The sequence below is a fragment of the Python bivittatus genome, unplaced genomic scaffold (genome assembly GCF_059951505.1).
Source record: "Python bivittatus isolate LINGU-HERP-01145 unplaced genomic scaffold, Pbiv_v1 ctg000810_np1212, whole genome shotgun sequence".
NCBI lineage: Eukaryota > Metazoa > Chordata > Lepidosauria > Squamata > Pythonidae > Python > Python bivittatus.
This window is the reverse complement of record NW_028277111.1, coordinates 4,294,555-4,317,050: the sequence shown is the minus strand read 5'-3', so window position 1 is coordinate 4,317,050 and position 22,496 is coordinate 4,294,555. Positions and strand designations below refer to the sequence as shown.

Genomic DNA, 22,496 nt, shown 5'->3' with positions numbered 1-22,496 from the left:
ATCGGTTGGCACAGCGATGTTCGAGAGGCTCCGGTGTCCACGAGGAACTGCTGTTCCTCGCCAGTGGGACCCACCGTGATGTTTACCAAGGGTTCCCCGTGGGTCCCGGTTGGGGAACCATGACCCCCCTAGTCGTACAGGGGGAAACTCCTCTCATGTTCTCCCGATGTTCAGCATTATTGGGATCCCAATTTGGGTCTGCCAGAGGGAATTTAGTATCTGCGGCCGGGGCATTTGGGACATTTGCATTCCTTTGCTCCCAAGTCCCGAGCGCAGCTCGCCAAATCTGGCCCCTCTCTTCTGGCGTATAGAGGTGGGCTAAAATGTAATTCAGTTCCCCCAGGAGTATTCCACCGGGCCGAGAAAAAGTTCCAATTGTTCGGCGGCGGTATGGGCGTTCTCTTGCATACGAGGGAGGGTCTCTTTTTTTTTTTTTCCACAACTCACTGGGTTTGATGGGAACCGTTAAGTAACTGGTGACAGCCACCTCCTGTGCGTTCGTTCCGTTCGGGACCTCCAGGACGGGGAAGGCACTGGCCGACCTTAGAATAAAGGACAAGTTCTGAATGTCTTGGTTCAGCTGGTCCAGCTCTTTCCGCAGCCCGGGATAGGGTGGGGGCGCCGGAGGGGGAGCGGTAGGAAGAGGAGGAGGAGGAGGAGGTGGCGGCCCCCATTGAGGTCCAGTCAGCCAGAGGTCCTCCTCATCCTCCTGTTCTTTTTGGACAAAAAGTTTGGCTAACTTGGGTCGAGGCCCCTCCCAATGAACATGGAACCAGACTTCCACATAGGGTTCCTGTGTTAACATTTTATGCTCCACAATGTAGTTTTTTAGTTGGGTCACCCAGTAATTACTGGGGATTCCAAGAGTATCCCAATGGTAGGGGAATTCGGGGTCCACTAGTGGATATTTTGGCCATTCTTTAGTGCACAAAGTTATCATGGTCGGTTTTTCCAGACCCCTGGTGAATGGACACAACCAGGGTGTCTCCCATTGTTGCAACAATTGTCCTAATGGAGAATCCGTGGGGATTCCCCCTACTGTGTTTTTCCCACTGGCCCCTGGCCTTACACTCTTACTCTGCGCCTTACCCATCCTTCCTGACTACGTTTCCCACCTTACAGAAGGTCCCGGACTCTTCTGTCCCCTTGCGGCGTCCAACGCCTCGTAACCACGCTAATCTCCCCGAGATTATGGGTAGGTTGTACTCACCAGACCTCCCGGAGGTCTTCCTCGTCGGCCGACTTCCTCTTTACTTCTGTCTGACTGGCGATTGGAGTCCCATCCCGGACCCGACTCCGGGGAAAACGGGAGACACCTCAACGGGGTGTTACGGCCGATTACTCACCGGTTCCCCACAGTCCGGTCCACGTCGAGGACTCCTGCCTGGCTCGCCAATTTTGTCAGAAAACGACAGACACGGGTTCGGTTGTCCAGTAGACAGAAGTTTTTATTGGGCACGTTTGCAAAGGTGGGTCCCTCCCGCAGCAATGGAGGAACCCCGAAGCAAGGTCTGACAGGTTTTTATACCCCCTATCTGTCCTCCCCCTCCTACGAGGGCTTGGCTCACAATCTCACCTTTTTTACCGCCCCGGAGCGCCGCTAATTAACCGCAAAACCGCAGACATTCCACTTTCCGAATCCAATCAGCGCAATACACATTCCAATCCCCACTTGACCCGACAGCCGCCCCCTGCCGTTTCTCTTCACTCTGGAGCGAACGTGCCTCTTGCCTGCAGTCTTTCCTCCCTCCTGCCGCCCCTCTCCACTCTGGTGCGAGTGTGCCTTCTGCCCATCCTCCCTCCTGCCACCCCCCCAAGGCTGCCCCATGGTGCACAGCGCTCTCCCTTAGCAAACATGGTTCGTTTGAGGCCCTCACTTCTCCCTGCCTTCTCACAATCCCCCTTTTTCTTTTCACGCCTCTGTTGGGCCTCAAACCTGGCTAACAGGATTGCTCCCTCGTCCCGGACCCGGGGCTTCACACACTGGGACAGCTAATTCCCACAAGCAGGGAGGCATTGCATTAAGCAACATACTAGGACCAGTAAGGCAATGAAGCCAATAGTTAGTACAGAAAGTTGTTTTAACCAAGCAAAGTTAGGTAACCAACTAGTGAGCCACGACCAATTCCATCCCTCTGGATCCTCGGATATGCGAGAGGCTAAGGTCTTCAACTTGGCTAGTTTTGCTTCAATATAATTCTCATTGTTGGTTAGGTTAAAGCAACAAAGACCTTGAAAAGATTCACAGCCTTGTCCTGCCCTTAATAGGAGATAGTCTATAGCTATCCGATTTTGAATGACCGCCCTCCTGATCTCAGTGACTTCTTCAGTGAGGGCTGCAATGAGAGAGGATGTAAGGTTGACACTTTTAGCCAGGAGGCAGGCCACCTTCCTTAGGTCCAGATAAGTTCTTCCACTTAGTGCAGGAACCCCTACTAAGGAGAGGGCCAGAGCCATGGCTTCTGTTTCGGACAAGAGTGTCACATCACTCTCACAATCAGATGGCAGCTCCCTTTTTCTTTTTCTTTTGATGGGTGCGCGTGCATTGGAGGCAGGGCATATAGAGAGGTCAGGCGCCCTATGGCACAAGGGTCCCCTGAACTATAGGCTGGAACATAGGTGTAAGCTTCATGTCCACATAACAAAAAGAAACCTTTAGGTAGGTATAGAGGGGTTGAGGCGTAAGGGATATTATAGACCCCTCCACAAGTGAAAGCAGGACCTTTTGAGGGCAATGGGGGTCCGGTTCTGGGTATTGTTGAAATATACACATTGAGTTGCATTGGTTATCCCCAAGAGATTTAGAGCCATTTGCCTTTGATTAGTCCAGGGTCTTGGTGTGGGAGAAGACCCAAAATGATAGAACATCCCCCCCCACGGGGGATCATCCCCAGTGATATCAATATTCGCTATCTGAATAACATTCTTCAATGCTTCCAAGCTGATGGGCATTCCAAAGAAACAGGTGGAGGTGACACCATTCACAGTCAAGAGTTGCCCCACACAAAAAGTTGTGCTGTTCAAAGCTGTCTGTGCCAATTCTACGCCTTTATGTTGGTCATCTCCTCCCCTGCCTTAGTTCAGTTCCTTTTAAGTTTTACTTTGAGTCCGTCTCCCGGTTGGGCAGTCCATGGTCGGGGGTCGGGAGCTCGCTTAACCCGATGGTAGTGGGTCCAACCCCCCTGTCGGGTCCGAACCGCTGATTCAGTTGTCAGGAGAACTTGGTATGGTCCCTCCCAAGACGGCTTCAGCTTCTCATCCTTCCACGTCTTTATCAGGACCCAATCCTCTGGCTTGTGGGGGTGTTGGTCTTTCAGCAAGGGGGGCCGTTGAGCGAGGAGTCCCTGTTTTCTTAGAGACAAGAGAGATTGTGACAGTACCAAGAGATACTTTCTTAGGAAGGCATCCTTTAGCTCGGGGATAGGCTCTCCCATTGGAGCCAGGAAAGGTCTTCCCATCATCAACTCGAACGGGGAGACCCCCACATCCTTGCGAGGGGCTGTCCGCATTCGAAGCAGGGCAACCGGAAGTGTCTTTGTCCAAGGTAGCCCTGTTTCCAATCCCAGTTTGGTGAGATGTTGCTTCAACACCCCGTTGGCCCTTTCCACTTTCCCACTGGAGTCAGGATGCCAAGGGGTGTGGAGTTCCCATCGAACCCCCAGGCTCCAGTACCACAGCTTTACAGTGTCTACCAAAGCCTGCACCCCCCGTGAGACCCTTCGTGCAGTTTCTCCACCATCCCCCTCATGTCAGCACGGCTCACTACTGGGGTCCCCTCAATTGTAACCCAATGACCTGCTTCCTCCCTGCAACCTTCCCTTTCCAGCAGCTGTGAGTAAACCCCGTTCCAGCCAAATTTTCCTGAAAGTGTGCACTACTCCCCAGGCGTATCGCGAGTCTGTGTAGACGGTGAGGGACACTCCCTTTCCCAACTCTAGTGCCCGTTTCAAAGCGTGCACTTCACACAGCTGAGCCGACCAGTCCGCTGGTAGTGCCCCCTTCTCTATTGTCTCTCCCTCCGCAGTCACTATCGCGTACCCTGACTTCCTTTGTCCCTGCTCTACTCGGCTAGACCCATCCACAAACCAGACCTCACCCTCCTCCAGCGGGACCTCCTGCAGGTCCTCCCGGGTCTTTGTTTGCAGCTGCAACAGGGTGGAGCACTTGTGCTCCGCCGGCTCCCATTCTTTCCGCTCCCCCGCAAGAAACTCCGCTGGGTTCAAATTCCTGTCTGTTCCTACCACCACATCAGGACTTATCCGGAGAACTGTCTCATATTTCAACATCCTTCCTTCTGTCATCCAAGCAGCCGCCTGCTGACTAAGCACACTTAAGATCTGATGGGGTTCCCTTCTGTCACTAACACAGCAGCGGCAGCCACTGCCTGCACACAAGTCGGCCATCCCCTCACCACCGGTTCTAGGGCTTTGCTCAGGAAGGCCACTGGTTGATATTTCCCAGCCCGTCTCTGAGTCAGTACTCCAATGGCGGTTCCCCCATGGGCTGTAACGTATAGGTGAAAGGGGAGGGCCAGGTTCGGTAGAGCCAGAGCCGGGGCCGTCACCAGGCTCCTTCGTAATTCTCCCCACTTCTCTGTGTCCCTCTCTGTCCATTCTACCCTGTCAGATGATCCTTTCAACTTCTCATACAGAAACTGAGCCTTGCTCATGTACTCATCTATCCATAGCCGGCAATATCCTACTAGACCCAGAAACCGCCGCACCTCCGTTTTAGTATGAGGGGGCTTCAACTGCATTATCCCCTGTATCCGAGAAGGATCAATCAACTTCTCGCCCTTCCGGGGTACATGTCCTAAATACTTGACCTCCCTTTCCACAAATTGGACCTTCCCTTTTGACACCTTCAATCCTTCCTCAGCCAACCAGTTCAATAAAGCCACTGAGTCTTCTCTCACCTTTACTTCCTTCTCTCCAGACACCAACAAATCATCCACATACTGCAGCACCCGAGAACCCCCAGGGGCCCGGAACCCCTGGAGTTTCTCTTCCAATGCCTGTCCAAACAAGAGGGGGTTCTCGGTGTACCCCTGGGGCAGCACCGTCCATCTCAGTTGTTGCTTCAGCCCACGCCTCCCATCCCGGGACAGCGGGTATTGGGCTTGCCGCAAACCCGTCACCCCTGGTTTCAAGGGGATGCTAATTAGGGCGATGCGAAACCGACCCGCCCCCCCTCCCCTGCCCATACCTCAGGGTTCACAACCTCCACGTCCGCCTCTCGCAACAAACACATCCTTTCTGCCTGTTCCACATTCCACAACTCCACTACTAGACTACCCATTAGATCCCTTCCCAGCAAGTTCACTCTTGCCTGTGGGATCAGTAACACATCTGCAGTTACCTCCTTCCCATTCCACTCCAGTCTCACTCCCTCCAGTACGTCTGCCTTGACCGGAGAGCCTCCCACCCCCATCACCGATACCGACGTGCCCCGGGATTTCGCAATCCCTGGGATCGGTTGGCACAGCGATGTTCGAGAGGCTCCGGTGTCCACGAGGAACTGCTGTTCCTCGCCAGTGGGACCCACCGTGATGTTTACCAAGGGTTCCCCGTGGGTCCCGGTTGGGGAACCATGAACGCCCTAGTCGTACAGGGGGAAACTCCTCTCATGTTCTCCCGATGTTCAGCATTATTGGGATCCCAATTTGGGTCTGCCAGAGGGAATTTAGTATCTGCGGCCGGGGCATTTGGGACATTTGCATTCCTTTGCTCCCAAGTCCCGAGCGCAGCTCGCCAAATCTGGCCCCTCTCTTCTGGCGTATAGAGGTGGGCTAAAATGTAATTCAGTTCCCCCAGGAGTATTCCACCGGGCCGAGAAAAAGTTCCAATTGTTCGGCGGCGGTATGGGCGTTCTCTTGCATACGAGGGAGGGTCTCTTTTTTTTTTTTTTTCCACAACTCACTGGGTTTGATGGGAACCGTTAAGTAACTGGTGACAGCCACCTCCTGTGCGTTCGTTCCGTTCGGGACCTCCAGGACGGGGAAGGCACTGGCCGACCTTAGAATAAAGGACAAGTTCTGAATGTCTTGGTTCAGCTGGTCCAGCTCTTTCCGCAGCCCGGGATAGGGTGGGGGCGCCGGAGGGGGAGCGGTAGGAAGAGGAGGAGGAGGAGGAGGTGGCGGCCCCCATTGAGGTCCAGTCAGCCAGAGGTCCTCCTCATCCTCCTGTTCTTTTTGGACAAAAAGTTTGGCTAACTTGGGTCGAGGCCCCTCCCAATGAACATGGAACCAGACTTCCACATAGGGTTCCTGTGTTAACATTTTATGCTCCACAATGTAGTTTTTTAGTTGGGTCACCCAGTAATTACTGGGGATTCCAAGAGTATCCCAATGGTAGGGGAATTCGGGGTCCACTAGTGGATATTTTGGCCATTCTTTAGTGCACAAAGTTATCATGGTCGGTTTTTCCAGACCCCTGGTGAATGGACACAACCAGGGTGTCTCCCATTGTTGCAACAATTGTCCTAATGGAGAATCCGTGGGGATTCCCCCTACTGTGTTTTTCCCACTGGCCCCTGGCCTTACACTCTTACTCTGCGCCTTACCCATCCTTCCTGACTACGTTTCCCACCTTACAGAAGGTCCCGGACTCTTCTGTCCCCTTGCGGCGTCCAACGCCTCGTAACCACGCTAATCTCCCCGAGATTATGGGTAGGTTGTACTCACCAGACCTCCCGGAGGTCTTCCTCGTCGGCCGACTTCCTCTTTACTTCTGTCTGACTGGCGATTGGAGTCCCATCCCGGACCCGACTCCGGGGAAAACGGGAGACACCTCAACGGGGTGTTACGGCCGATTACTCACCGGTTCCCCACAGTCCGGTCCACGTCGAGGACTCCTGCCTGGCTCGCCAATTTTGTCAGAAAACGACAGACACGGGTTCGGTTGTCCAGTAGACAGAAGTTTTTATTGGGCACGTTTGCAAAGGTGGGTCCCTCCCGCAGCAATGGAGGAACCCCGAAGCAAGGTCTGACAGGTTTTTATACCCCCTATCTGTCCTCCCCTCCTACGAGGGCTTGGCTCACAATCTCACCTTTTTTACCGCCCCGGAGCGCCGCTAATTAACCGCAAAACCGCAGACATTCCACTTTCCGAATCCAATCAGCGCAATACACATTCCAATCCCCACTTGACCCGACAGCCGCCCCCTGCCGTTTCTCTTCACTCTGGAGCGAACGTGCCTCTTGCCTGCAGTCTTTCCTCCCTCCTGCCGCCCCTCTCCACTCTGGTGCGAGTGTGCCTTCTGCCCATCCTCCCTCCTGCCACCCCCCCCAGGCTGCCCCAGGGTGCACAGCGCTCTCCCTTAGCAAACATGGTTCGTTTGAGGCCCTCACTTCTCCCTGCCTTCTCACAATCCCCCCTTTTTCTTTTCACGCCTCTGTTGGGCCTCAAACCTGGCTAACAGGATTGCTCCCTCGTCCCGGACCCGGGGCTTCACACACTGGGACAGCTAATTCCCACAAGCAGGGAGGCATTGCATTAAGCAACATACTAGGACCAGTAAGGCAATGAAGCCAATAGTTAGTACAGAAAGTTGTTTTAACCAAGCAAAGTTAGGTAACCAACTAGTGAGCCACGACCAATTCCATCCCTCTGGATCCTCGGATATGCGAGAGGCTAAGGTCTTCAACTTGGCTAGTTTTGCTTCAATATAATTCTCATTGTTGGTTAGGTTAAAGCAACAAAGACCTTGAAAAGATTCACAGCCTTGTCCTGCCCTTAATAGGAGATAGTCTATAGCTATCCGATTTTGAATGACCGCCCTCCTGATCTCAGTGACTTCTTCAGTGAGGGCTGCAATGAGAGAGGATGTAAGGTTGACACTTTTAGCCAGGAGGCAGGCCACCTTCCTTAGGTCCAGATAAGTTCTTCCACTTAGTGCAGGAACCCCTACTAAGGAGAGGGCCAGAGCCATGGCTTCTGTTTCGGACAAGAGTGTCACATCACTCTCACAATCAGATGGCAGCTCCCTTTTTCTTTTTCTTTTGATGGGTGCGCTTGCATTGGAGGCAGGGCATATAGAGAGGTCAGGCGCCCTATGGCACAAGGGCCCCCTGAACTATAGGCTGGAACATAGGTGTAAGCTTCATGTCCACATAACAAAAAGAAACCTTTAGGTAGGTATAGAGGGGTTGAGGCGTAAGGGATATTATAGACCCCTCCACAAGTGAAAGCAGGACCTTTTGAGGGCAATGGGGGGTCCGGTTCTGGGTATTGTTGAAATATACACATTGAGTTGCATTGGTTATCCCCAAGAGATTTAGAGCCATTTGCCTTTGATTAGTCCAGGGTCTTGGTGTGGGAGAAGACCCAAAATGATAGAACATCCCCCCCCACGGGGGATCATCCCCAGTGATATCAATATTCGCTATCTGAATAACATTCTTCAATGCTTCCAAGCTGATGGGCATTCCAAAGAAACAGGTGGAGGTGACACCATTCACAGTCAAGAGTTGCCCCACACAAAAAGTTGTGCTGTTCAAAGCTGTCTGTGCCAATTCTACGCCTTTATGTTGGTCATCTCCTCCCCTGCCTTAGTTCAGTTCCTTTTAAGTTTTACTTTGAGTCCGTCTCCCGGTTGGGCAGTCCATGGTCGGGGGTCGGGAGCTCGCTTAACCCGATGGTAGTGGGTCCAACCCCCCTGTCGGGTCCGAACCGCTGATTCAGTTGTCAGGAGAACTTGGTATGGTCCCTCCCAAGACGGCTTCAGCTTCTCATCCTTCCACGTCTTTATCAGGACCCAATCCTCTGGCTTGTGGGGGTGTTGGTCTTTCAGCAAGGGGGCCGTTGAGCGAGGAGTCCCTGTTTTCTTAGAGACAAGAGAGATTGTGACAGTACCAAGAGATACTTTCTTAGGAAGGCATCCTTTAGCTCGGGGATAGGCTCTCCCATTGGAGCCAGGAAAGGTCTTCCCATCATCAACTCGAACGGGGAGACCCCCACATCCTTGCGAGGGGCTGTCCGCATTCGAAGCAGGGCAACCGGAAGTGTCTTTGTCCAAGGTAGCCCTGTTTCCAATCCCAGTTTGGTGAGATGTTGCTTCAACACCCCGTTGGCCCTTTCCACTTTCCCACTGGAGTCAGGATGCCAAGGGGTGTGGAGTTCCCATCGAACCCCCAGGCTCCAGTACCACAGCTTTACAGTGTCTACCAAAGCCTGCACCCCCCGTGAGACCCTTCGTGCAGTTTCTCCACCATCCCCCTCATGTCAGCACGGCTCACTACTGGGGTCCCCTCAATTGTAACCCAATGACCTGCTTCCTCCCTGCAACCTTCCCTTTCCAGCAGCTGTGAGTAAACCCCGTTCCAGCCAAATTTTCCTGAAAGTGTGCACTACTCCCCAGGCGTATCGCGAGTCTGTGTAGACGGTGAGGGACACTCCCTTTCCCAACTCTAGTGCCCGTTTCAAAGCGTGCACTTCACACAGCTGAGCCGACCAGTCCGCTGGTAGTGCCCCCTTCTCTATTGTCTCTCCCTCCGCAGTCACTATCGCGTACCCTGACTTCCTTTGTCCCTGCTCTACTCGGCTAGACCCATCCACAAACCAGACCTCACCCTCCTCCAGCGGGACCTCCTGCAGGTCCTCCCGGGTCTTTGTTTGCAGCTGCAACAGGGTGGAGCACTTGTGCTCCGCCGGCTCCCATTCTTTCCGCTCCCCCGCAAGAAACTCCGCTGGGTTCAAATTCCTGTCTGTTCCTACCACCACATCAGGACTTATCCGGAGAACTGTCTCATATTTCAACATCCTTCCTTCTGTCATCCAAGCAGCCGCCTGCTGACTAAGCACACTTAAGATCTGATGGGGTTCCCTTCTGTCACTAACACAGCAGCGGCAGCCACTGCCTGCACACAAGTCGGCCATCCCCTCACCACCGGTTCTAGGGCTTTGCTCAGGAAGGCCACTGGTTGATATTTCCCAGCCCGTCTCTGAGTCAGTACTCCAATGGCGGTTCCCCCATGGGCTGTAACGTATAGGTGAAAGGGGAGGGCCAGGTTCGGTAGAGCCAGAGCCGGGGCCGTCACCAGGCTCCTTCGTAATTCTCCCCACTTCTCTGTGTCCCTCTCTGTCCATTCTACCCTGTCAGATGATCCTTTCAACTTCTCATACAGAAACTGAGCCTTGCTCATGTACTCATCTATCCATAGCCGGCAATATCCTACTAGACCCAGAAACCGCCGCACCTCCGTTTTAGTATGAGGGGGCTTCAACTGCATTATCCCCTGTATCCGAGAAGGATCAATCAACTTCTCGCCCTTCCGGGGTACATGTCCTAAATACTTGACCTCCCTTTCCACAAATTGGACCTTCCCTTTTGACACCTTCAATCCTTCCTCAGCCAACCAGTTCAATAAAGCCACTGAGTCTTCTCTCACCTTTACTTCCTTCTCTCCAGACACCAACAAATCATCCACATACTGCAGCACCCGAGAACCCCCAGGGGCCCGGAACCCCTGGAGTTTCTCTTCCAATGCCTGTCCAAACAAGAGGTTGTTCTCGGTGTACCCCTGGGGCAGCACCGTCCATCTCAGTTGTTGCTTCAGCCCACGCCTCCCATCCCGGGACAGCGGGTATTGGGCTTGCCGCAAACCCGTCACCCCTGGTTTCAAGGGGATGCTAATTAGGGCGATGCGAAACCGACCCGCCCCCCCTCCCCTGCCCATACCTCAGGGTTCACAACCTCCACGTCCGCCTCTCGCAACAAACACATCCTTTCTGCCTGTTCCACATTCCACAACTCCACTACTAGACTACCCATTAGATCCCTTCCCAGCAAGTTCACTCTTGCCTGTGGGATCAGTAACACATCTGCAGTTACCTCCTTCCCATTCCACTCCAGTCTCACTCCCTCCAGTACGTCTGCCTTGACCGGAGAGCCTCCCACCCCCATCACCGATACCGACGTGCCCCGGGATTTCGCAATCCCTGGGATCGGTTGGCACAGCGATGTTCGAGAGGCTCCGGTGTCCACGAGGAACTGCTGTTCCTCGCCAGTGGGACCCACCGTGATGTTTACCAAGGGTTCCCCGTGGGTCCCGGTTGGGGAACCATGACCCCCCTAGTCGTACAGGGGGAAACTCCTCTCATGTTCTCCCGATGTTCAGCATTATTGGGATCCCAATTTGGGTCTGCCAGAGGGAATTTAGTATCTGCGGCCGGGGCATTTGGGACATTTGCATTCCTTTGCTCCCAAGTCCCGAGCGCAGCTCGCCAAATCTGGCCCCTCTCTTCTGGCGTATAGAGGTGGGCTAAAATGTAATTCAGTTCCCCCAGGAGTATTCCACCGGGCCGAGAAAAAGTTCCAATTGTTCGGCGGCGGTATGGGCGTTCTCTTGCATACGAGGGAGGGTCTCTTTTTTTTCCACAACTCACTGGGTTTGATGGGAACCGTTAAGTAACTGGTGACAGCCACCTCCTGTGCGTTCGTTCCGTTCGGGACCTCCAGGACGGGGAAGGCACTGGCCGACCTTAGAATAAAGGACAAGTTCTGAATGTCTTGGTTCAGCTGGTCCAGCTCTTTCCGCAGCCCGGGATAGGGTGGGGGCGCCGGAGGGGGAGCGGTAGGAAGAGGAGGAGGAGGAGGAGGTGGCGGCCCCCATTGAGGTCCAGTCAGCCAGAGGTCCTCCTCATCCTCCTGTTCTTTTTGGACAAAAAGTTTGGCTAACTTGGGTCGAGGCCCCTCCCAATGAACATGGAACCAGACTTCCACATAGGGTTCCTGTGTTAACATTTTATGCTCCACAATGTAGTTTTTTAGTTGGGTCACCCAGTAATTACTGGGGATTCCAAGAGTATCCCAATGGTAGGGGAATTCGGGGTCCACTAGTGGATATTTTGGCCATTCTTTAGTGCACAAAGTTATCATGGTCGGTTTTTCCAGACCCCTGGTGAATGGACACAACCAGGGTGTCTCCCATTGTTGCAACAATTGTCCTAATGGAGAATCCGTGGGGATTCCCCTACTGTGTTTTTCCCACTGGCCCCTGGCCTTACACTCTTACTCTGCGCCTTACCCATCCTTCCTGACTACGTTTCCCACCTTACAGAAGGTCCCGGACTCTTCTGTCCCCTTGCGGCGTCCAACGCCTCGTAACCACGCTAATCTCCCCGAGATTATGGGTAGGTTGTACTCACCAGACCTCCCGGAGGTCTTCCTCGTCGGCCGACTTCCTCTTTACTTCTGTCTGACTGGCGATTGGAGTCCCATCCCGGACCCGACTCCGGGGAAAACGGGAGACACCTCAACGGGGTGTTACGGCCGATTACTCACCGGTTCCCCACAGTCCGGTCCACGTCGAGGACTCCTGCCTGGCTCGCCAATTTTGTCAGAAAACGACAGACACGGGTTCGGTTGTCCAGTAGACAGAAGTTTTTATTGGGCACGTTTGCAAAGGTGGGTCCCTCCCGCAGCAATGGAGGAACCCCGAAGCAAGGTCTGACAGGTTTTTATACCCCCTATCTGTCCTCCCCCTCCTACGAGGGCTTGGCTCACAATCTCACCTTTTTTTACTGCCCTGGAGCGCCGCTAATTAACCGCAAAACCGCAGACATTCCGCTTTCCGAATCCAATCAGCGCAATACACATTCCAATCCCCACTTGACCCGACAGCCGCCCCCTGCCGTTTCTCTTCACTCTGGTGCAAACGTGCCTCTTGCCTGCAGTCTTTCCTCCCTCCTGCCGTCCCTCTCCACTCTGGTGCGAGTGTGCCTTCTGCCCATCCTCCCTCCTGCCACCCCCCCAAGGCTGCCCCATGGTGCACAGCGCTCTCCCCTAGCAAACATGGTTCGTTTGAGGCCCTCACTTCTCCCTGCCTTCTCACACGATGAAATAATTTTCAAAATGTTGTGAGTCACATTCATTTCCTGAGCTCAATAGTTGAGCAGGGATTTAAATGCAGGTGGGTAAGATAAATCTTCTTAAAAAGATGACCTTGAATTTTGGCTAATTCTCCCAAAGGAAGAGTAGACCATTTCTTCTGAGCATAGCTACACAACACACACATAGACACAAATGCTGCAAAGCCCAACTTCTCCACTTTCTCACACCAGAGTTGCTGACTCTGCCGAAACATCCGTTGTTCCCTCTGGCTTAGTGCCATGGGTGAACCCTCCCCACTCCCTCCCAACACTCCAAGAATTGCTCTGGGGGTCAGCCATTCTAATAAGGGGAGAGAGACACAAGCCTGGGAGAGAGATGCAAGTGGGGCAGCACCGAGGGCCCCTTTGTTCTTCCCCCAATTTCTGGAGGTGCACAGCAAGGGAGGGGGAGACCAGGGAGGCCTCTGCAGAGATGGAGGAGAAATTGAAGGCCAGGGTCTCTTCACCAGGCTGAGAAGAAGTCTTGCACCCTCTGCTTTAAACACGGACCCCTGTGTCTGCTTGGGGCCTGGGGACAACAGATTTTCAGATCCCCTGCCGATTCCTCCCTCCATCTTTCACAGACCCCTCCCAACAATTGCTTTTCACCCAGAGAACCCCCAGGCCTGAGATGGGGGCAAATCCTGCCCTCCCTCCCTCCCTCTTCCAGGACACTCACCAGAGCAGTCCTCCAGCAGGAGAGCCGAGAATACCAGGAGCAGCAGGAGCCGTAAAAGTGATCCAGCCTGGAGGGATCCTGAACTTCTTGTTGGGCTCGGGCAGCTTCTGATCCCTTCGTGGCTGAGGGGTGGAAGTGGCCCAGGAGCAGCCCCGGAAAAAGGGCCTTCTGCAGTCAGAAATGAGCTGCTGCTGGTGGAGATGTGGGAAGCTGAAAAGGAGATGCCTGGCATGAAAATGACAGCTCCTTTTCCCTGCGCGCGCACACATACACACACAAACACAAACACACAGAGTTTGTTCCATTCCAAGGATTCAGCCCCCCTTGCTGTCAGGATCTGCGCAAGCTAGAAATTAAAGCTTAATTAAATGTAGACTAGCGATGCATAGTTGACAGGGTTAAATGTTAGAACTGTTAATTGGAAGCCCGCTTGCTTGTTCCTGACATCAAGGTTAGGAGAGAAGGGGGAGGAAGCTGCCAAGCCAGGTGCTGCTGTTATCTCTGCAGAGGCGCCAACAAGGTCAAGCAACCGTGAGACCAAGAGAAAGGCGCGAGGCATTTCAAGTGGGAAAAGAAAGTAGGGGGGGGAAGGGTTAAAAGGAAGAGTTTTGCTTAGACTCAACAATCTATAGATGCTGTACATTTCTCTCAATAAAGAAATCTTTAATGGAACTAATTAGAGTCCAGAGGATTTACTGAACTTGGGAAATGAGTGTGCAGACTCTGACATTTGCTTTCCCAGGCTGGCTGTTACTTGGAGCCTGCAATCCATCTGGCAGGACACAGATGCCCTCACAGCCACTGGGATCCTCGACTCCTCTGGCACTTAGCCCAGCCTGGATCCATCTGAGCTGATCCCAGGAGATCCCAAAGCTCAGTGCAAGAAGAGCCATTCAGGGACACTGCATTAATGAGATGTGACCCCCAGGATCAACAGCTGCCTCCTGCCTGAGGCCCCAAATTCATTTCGCGTTATCATGCCACATACTTTCTTCCCATCCACCATCGCATCATGATCTTCCCACATTTCTGCTGCTGCAAGGAAGAAGTCCCTCCCCTGCATTCCCCATCTATCCGTAAGCTGCATACCTCGTGGCCGGACTTGTCATAAACAATAACCTTATTTTAGACTATACAAAAACCCTGACATGATGAGAAGTAATGCTGACTAGAGAGATTCTACATTTTGGATCTATTTTCTAGCGAGTCGCTCGATTCACACCACATGCCAAAGCAGATCAGCTAAGGGGGCGGCTCCCTGTCCAGTCCTTGGATCTTTTCAGTTAAGGCTGTTGCACATGAATATGAAAAGAGACTGCCAAAAATGAAGACAGAGAAGAAAGCAAACTGGATGTCAGAACAAACCATGCAAATTGCCAAGAAGAGAAGAGAAGCCCAAGCCAGGGAAGACAAAAGACAAAAATTGCAGAATGGAACGGAACAAAGAGTTTCAGACAGCTGTGAGAAGAGACAAGAATTACGACAACATCTGTAAAGACACTGAAGATGGAAACAAACATGGAGAAACAAGGAACATTTTTCAAAAGATCTCTGAACTCAGGAAGAAGTCCCAACCTTGAATTGGTACACCAAAGGATGCCAATGGACAGATGGCAATCGATTCAAAGGAGATCAAAGAAAGAGAGGAGTCCTCTGAAACACTCTACAGTAGAGATGTTAACATCCAAGATAATTTAGAAGATATTCCTTGCTTACAAAAACCTCTTACAAGAACCTCTAGTACTAGAGATAAGGTTAGATCAGTACTTTGATCATTACCAACTCAGAAGGCCACAGGAACTGATGGAATGCACACAGAAATATGGCAAGCGACAGGAGAAGAAATCAGTCAAGGTTCTAACCAAGCTATGCCAGCAAATCTGTCCAGCAAATCTGAAGAACGATTGGAAGAGGTCAAGCTACATTCCAATAAGAAAGAAAGAAAGAAAGAAAGAAAGAAAGAAAGAAAGAAAGAAAGAAAGAAAGAAAGAAAGAAAGAAAGAAAGAGAGAGAGAGAGAGAGAGAGAGAGAGAGAGAGAAAGAAAGAAAGAAAGAAAGAAAGAAAGAAAGAAAGAAAGAAAGAAAGAAAGAAAGAAAGAAAGGAGACTTAACAGAGAGTACAAACTATCCTACAATATCCTTCATTTCAATGCTAGCAAATAAATACTACAGATCCAACACAGATTAGAGCCCTACATGGAAAAAGAGATGCCAGATGTTCAAGCTGGCTAATTATCGCTAATGCCCACTGTGAGAAAGCAAAGAATACCAAAAAGGAGTCAGTATGTACTTCATCGATTATAGAAAGGCCTTTGATTGCATTGATCACGTCAAGCTATGGAAAGGACTCAGAAAAATGGGAGTCCCAGAACATCTCGTTGTCCTCATGAGAAACTTGTATACAGGTCAGGAAGCCACAGTACGAACAGAACATAGCGAAACAAATTGGCTCCAAGCTGGCAAAGGTGTGTGACAAGGCTGCATGCTCTCCCCTGATTTATTCAACCTATATGCTGAATAAATATATTAAGGGAAGCTGGACTGGAAGAAGATGAGTGTGGACTCAAGGACGAAACATCCATAACCTGTGCTATGCTGGTGACACTACCCCGATAGCAGAAAATGCAAAGGATCTGCCAGCCCTAGTCCTAACTATCAAAGAGTGTGTTGTAGAATAAGACCTTCTGAGTGGCAGGTTGCCAGATGTTCAAGCTGGCTTTAGAAAAGGCTGAGGAACATGAGCATTCTATGTTCATGTCCTGTCTGAAGAGCAGAGCTCTGATTTCGGCCATTAAGAGAGATCAGCTCTTTCCCTGGGAATGGTGCCAGTGGGGAGACCCTTCCAGTCTTCCTCATCAAAATTGCCCCCCACCCTGATGCCCCATCCTCACCTGGCTCCTTCTCCTGAGCTCTTTTCCTGGTGCCTGAGAATTCCTCCACATGCTTCATACTCCATAAAAAATCGGCCATGCTGGGAAACGTCTGGGTGAAACTGCCAATCCTTCAGGTGCACTTGCACTGAGACCTCCTTGATGCCTCTTACGCTGGCAAGGCCTTCTGGGAATTTCTGATTGGTTACTCCAAGGTCCCCACCTCACTTTCTTGTGGTCTGAGAATCCCACCACAAGATTCTTCTCTGTGAAATGTTTCCTCTGCTGGAATAGGTCCAGTTCAGCACACCTGCATCTTCAGGATCACTTGGCTGGGACCTCCTTGGTACCCTCCATGTTGGAATCACACTGGTCAGCCCTTCTCTGGAATTGTCTCAGTTCCCTCTCAGTGCAGAGGCAAAGATAGCCTGTTTGGGAGTGAATTCAAGAACTCTGCAGTCTAAGCCTGCACTGCAGAGTCAGATGGTGTTGAGCAGAAAATCCTCTTCTCCAGCTCCACCCTGGAAATTCAACTCCTTAGTTCCTGAATCATTGGCCTCAATCACTGCCCTGCCCTAGCTCTCATAAAAAGTCATGGAACCTGATTACACTGAACTTTGCTTCCTGGCTGGTTATTTGCCCATGCAGGACAAGAACACTTTTCTCTGGTAAGACAAGAAACCCTCTGCACATGCAGCCCCCTCCTCTCTTTTACTGTGAAGTTGCAGCTTAGCAGCACCTGGATCTCCTGCCCTTTTGGGCACTACTTTCACCTAACACAGTTTAATGGGCTCCATGTCTGGATCTCTTTAGGACTAAATGTCCTCCTGAGGACCAAGTTGAAAAGGGCAGTAAACTCCTGTTCCAAGTTCCCATCCCATATTACCTCCTCCAGCCACTGACTCAGTTAAGAGTCTCAGTGAAATTCTTGGGAACACAATTAGTGGGTAGTATCTGCTTGTCACAAGAATGAATATTTGCCCAAAGAAGTAAAAATGTCTGGATCTAAAAAGGTGCTTCTATCCAATTGTTACATGGAAATGAGAGTGGGATGCCAGGAGAAACGTTAAAGTAAGGTGAATACTAATTTACTACTAATCTACTACTAATCGAAGTAGATATGAACAAGGAGAAACTGGGTTGCTGAATGGATGTGGAATGAATATGGACAGAATATAAGAGTGAGTGACAAGCTCAAGAAGTGCACTGGAGTCACATGGTCTCATGGAGAAAGAATGAAGATCAGATTGCAAAAGAAACGGATAAAGGAAGACAGAACAAACTTGGGGGAAGAGAAGAGAATCCGGTCGGATGATCCTGAAAAAGCGAGAGGGAAGAAGTGCAAAGAAAAGTCAAAGTATGAGAAAGTGTTTGATTGGTAGAAGAAAGGATTGTTTCCATGGAGAGAACGGGATGGAGATTTGAAATTTGAAATTACTTTATTGTCATTGCACCTCGTTCAACGAAATTAAATGCCATCCCCAGTGCACCTTATATATATGAAAACCATAAAATAAAAACACACATCCTTCACGTTCTATTCACCATTGCACAACCCCTGATGGTACAATTAATATTGCACTATACAGTAGAGTTCAATATAGTTGCAGCTCTGGGATAAAAGCTATTTTTCGGCCTATTTGTCCTTGTTTTTATTATCCTGTACTGTCTGCCAGATGGTAATAATTCAAAAAAAGAATGTCCAGGGTGAGATGGGTCTTTAAGAATGTTTTGAGCCTTCTTAAGGCAGCAGGAACTGTAAAGTTCTTCCAAAGAGGGGACAGGGCAACCAGTGATCCTCTGGGCAGTGGCAGTAACCCTCTGGAGCGCTTTCCTATCTGCCACTGTGCAATTAGCTGTTGGGTAATGAGATTAAGAGGAGACAAGGTATATAATATCAACCTTTATACCTACTTAAAATATACAAAAGGTAAACTTAAATATAAAATACATCCTCAACAATATAGAAGTAACAACAAAGAATATAAATAATACAATACAAAATATATACCAGACAGCAGGGTAAAAGCAGTGAGCATAAAAAGGTAAAAGCAGAAAAGCAGCAGAACAAATAAGAGGAAGGATACTTCTCTTCTACAGAGTTTGGCACCTGATTCAATGATGTTCACAGCCAAAAACAATCACTATGGTTAATACTGTTAAAGGTGTAGATCTTGCAGATGTCCAACACCCCTTCTCAAGATCTTATCACCATAATCATTACTAACCAGGATTAAACATATTCAACATTTCACGAAAATGTACAAACTTTTCTCTTGTTAATGGCTTAGTTAAAATGTCAGCGACCATTTCATCTGTAGGACAATATATAATATCTATTAATCCTTTCTGATATAAATCCTTTACAGATTGACACCTTAATCCAATTGCTCTACTTCTTGCCTTGATACTTTCTCCTTTACATATAGTAATACAGGCTTGGTTGTCTTCAAACATCACAACTGGTGTAGGTTCATTAATACCAAAGTCCTTTAATAAGTGAAGAATCCATTCCAAATCGTTGCATGCATTCGCTGCTGATATACATTCTGCATCCGCTGAGGATTGAGCCACGACAGTCTGTTTCCTACTAGTCCAATCAACAAGATTGTTTCCAAAATAAAACAGATATCCACTAGTTGACTTGTATTCCGTTGACTCTTCTCCCCAGCTAGCATCCATGTATGCAACTAATCTAGGATTTTCACAAGATGGTATCTTTAATGTTAAGTCCTCTGTTCCTTTCAAGTATCTCGCCACTCTCTTTACAGCATTCCAATCATGATGGTTTGGTGAACTCACTTTTCTACTTAAAATATTAACAGCTGCTGTAATATCAGGTCTCGTGGTTTTACTCAAATGAAGGAGTTTACCTATAGCTTCATGGTACTTACCATGATTTGTAAATAACTGTCCATCCTTCAACTTTAAATAGGTTGATTCTAATGGAGTACTTACAGGTTTACAGTTTTTCATGCCAACAGGCGCTATGAAGTCCATGATCTTCTGCTTTTGACTTAAGAGAAAACTTCCATCATTAAGTTTTTCAATTTCCATTCCTAGATAATATTTTACTTCCCCAAGTTGTTTAATTTCTATTTCAGTCTTTAATTCATTAGCTATTTCGTTAACATCCTCCTTGTGTTGACAACATATTAATAAATCATCTACATAGGTCAGGATATACTGATAATGTCCATTCTTGAGTCTCATATATAAGCAGGCATCAGCCTTTCCTTGCTTAAATCCTTGATGATATAAAAGGTCTGTTAACTTATCATACCAGCTTTTGGCTGATTGTTTAAGCCCATGAATACTCTTATTAAGTTTACAAACAAGAGTTTCTTGTCCAATTTTTTGAAATCCTTCAGGCTGCACCATATAAATTTCTTCTGAAAGATCTCCATTAAGAAAAGCTGTTTTAACAGCTAGATGTTCTACAAACATATTTCTTGAACAAGCAACATTAATAAATGTCCTAAATGTTGTGTAATTAACCACTGGTGCAAATGTATCAAAATAGTCAACTCCATATCTTTCTGGAGATTTACCTTTATTACTTCTATCTGATTGTCCTATGTTAGTTGTTTGTTCTATTTCTGTTTCACATGGTTTAATTCTTACTTCCCCTTCTGTTATGACAGCATCTCCCAAAGATGGACCTACTAATTGATCAATGATCTCTATAGGTACCCCAGTGACCAATTCTTGTGGAACAGTATCTATGCTCTGTAAATCAGTTAATATCGCCTCAATTGTCTTTTGCATTATATTTCTCTCATCCACATATACAACATCGCAACATTTCACTTCAAGAGTTTTAGGATCAAAGACTCTATACCCTTTCCTCCCAGGAGGATATCCAACAATGATTCCAATTTCAGCTTGTGGATCAAGCTTCCCCCTTTTTTCTTTTGGAACATAAGAGTATGCTTTAGCATCAAAGGTTTTTATATGCTTTAAACTTGGTTTCTTTCCAAACCATAGTTCAAAAGGTGTTTTACCTGTCACTTTACTAGGAATTCTGTTATGCAAAGAAGCTGCTGTAACTACCGCTTCAGCCCATAAAGAGTCAGGTAGTCCAGCTTGCATCAACATAGATCTAGACGTCTCCTGTAACATTCGATGCAACTTCTCAGAACATCCATTCTGTTGTGGAGAGTAAGATATGGTTACTTTACGTTCTATGCCCTCCTGTTCCATAAAGCTCTTAAGATCTGCATGACAATATTCTCCACCTCCATCAGTACGTAGTGTTAAAGGTGCCTTACCAAATCGGTTCTTAATTGCGGCTACATAGCATTTAAACCTTTCAAGGGTCTCATCCTTGTTTTTAAATATATATACATAACTATATTTGCTCTTAAATTCAGTGAAGGTAAGAAAATATCTGTTCTTGCCTGCAGATAATGGCATAGGACCCACTAGGTCTGAATAAACCTGGCAGAAAGTGAAACACACCGGCAGGAAGTTGGCAACTTCTAGAAAAGCTGCCAGAGCAAACAAGAAGCAAAACAACCGCAATAAAGGGAAAGGGCAAAAATCCAGGGTTGGTTGCAGCTGGGTGACATTTGAGCCCAAAGGGCAGGTGGGTGAAAACGGGTTTCCCCTTCGCTGCTGCCTGGCTGATCAGCCGAGGCCGTCCTGCCCTGCCGCCAATCCCTCCCATGGTTCCCTGGGCCTCCGTTCCTCGGGGCTTCAGGACCAGCCTCCACAACCAGCACTCCTTAGAATGAGGAGCCGGTTGGACTAGATGACCTCCCAGGTCTGTCCCAACTCTACCAGAAGCAGTTCTTTGCTGCTAACGTGTGTGTGTATAAAACCGGTTTCATTGTATTTTACCAATAAGGTTTTTTCTCAAGATAAAAAGATCTCAACATTCTTTCACTGATTGTTTGAAAATGAATGTAAGGTTAAATTGCCAAAAACAGGCAAAGGTGCTAGACTTATCTAACTTTAGTTTTAATATTAGTAGTACATAATCTGATGTGTGTGTATGTATGTATGTATATGTATATGTATATGTATATGTATATGTATATGTATGTATATATATATATATATATATATATATATATGCACACACATACATACATACACACACACAATTGTTATTTGCTTAAGTTTACATGCCATTTCCCACATACCTTTTTCTTTGCATAATTTTCAACAAGTGTTTATATAATTAACATTTTCATCTAACTTCCAAAATATCTACTTCCCCTCGCTTACTACCTGTCTTTGAATTTAGGTCCCCTCCCGATATCAGATTTTCCATACCCAATTTTAACTGTCCCATTCTGAAGAATAGCATCTTGTCGTGATTCAGAGAATAAACTGAAGCAAATATAACTAGCTTGTTGTCCAATTTCCCTTTAACAAAGACGAACTGCATATGCCGAGCTTTCATTACAGTTTTTCAGCTTTAAAATCTAAGTTAGCTTTAAGTAGAATTGCAACAAATTTTGCCTTGTTCCTGCTGCAAGATGCGGGGTGTTAAAATATTTATTTTAACCTTTGCTTTGTATGTTTCCTGTAGCATATTTACTGCTAAGCAAATGACCTCAAAATCTCATCATCGTATCACCAAAGTTCCTGACATTCGGGGAAACTAGCTAATAGCTGTCACTCATCAGGAATTTCCTGCCAAAGTTATCCTCTTACTCCTCTTATATGACACAAAATCTTTTCAACCTGAGGCACTGTGCTGAGTGCAGTAACAACAAATTTATATTCCTCAATGAAAGAAAAAGATTGCAATATTTTTATTACCCCTTTCTGAAACCTTACCCCTCCCCTTTTCTCTACACCCTATTTATCCTGGTTTTCCCATCAATAATCCCACTCACCTCCCAACTTAGATCCTGGGTGAACTTCAGTAATGCACAGGACATCCCCCACTGGACTCCTTACGTGGTCTAAGTCCTTTCAACCCAGCTCAACCTGTTCCTTTCTTAATATAACCAGTTAATGCTTTAACTATCTACCATTCCATGGCATCAGCATAGTGGAAACATAAAGCTGATAAAACTTGGCAGTAACTGTTAAAATAAGCGAGGAACAAAGTAAATACAAATA

The 22,496-nt window shown here is 48.6% G+C and overlaps 1 protein-coding gene across 4 annotated transcripts in view; it reads right to left on the bottom strand.

The window, feature by feature from the left end:
* Nucleotides 1-22,496, bottom strand: part of LOC103065697 (major histocompatibility complex class I-related protein 1-like) — a 42,318-nt gene that overhangs the window by 16,693 nt on the left and 3,129 nt on the right. For 3 of the 4 annotated variants that reach the window (XR_015793634.1, XM_088129633.1, XM_088129632.1), the window contains exons 2-3: nucleotides 20,423-20,567; nucleotides 13,549-13,758 (exon numbers count right to left, since the gene is read on the bottom strand). Coding sequence is in view for 3 of the 4 variants with exons in the window: in XM_088129633.1 (XP_087985759.1) it covers nucleotides 13,549-13,758; nucleotides 20,423-20,567 (355 nt within the window). In the remaining variant the exon portion in view is untranslated. Of the gene's footprint in view, nucleotides 1-13,548; nucleotides 13,759-16,439; nucleotides 18,275-20,422; nucleotides 20,568-22,496 lie in introns of all 4 variants that reach the window. The other variant, XM_088129635.1, reaches the window with a different exon arrangement.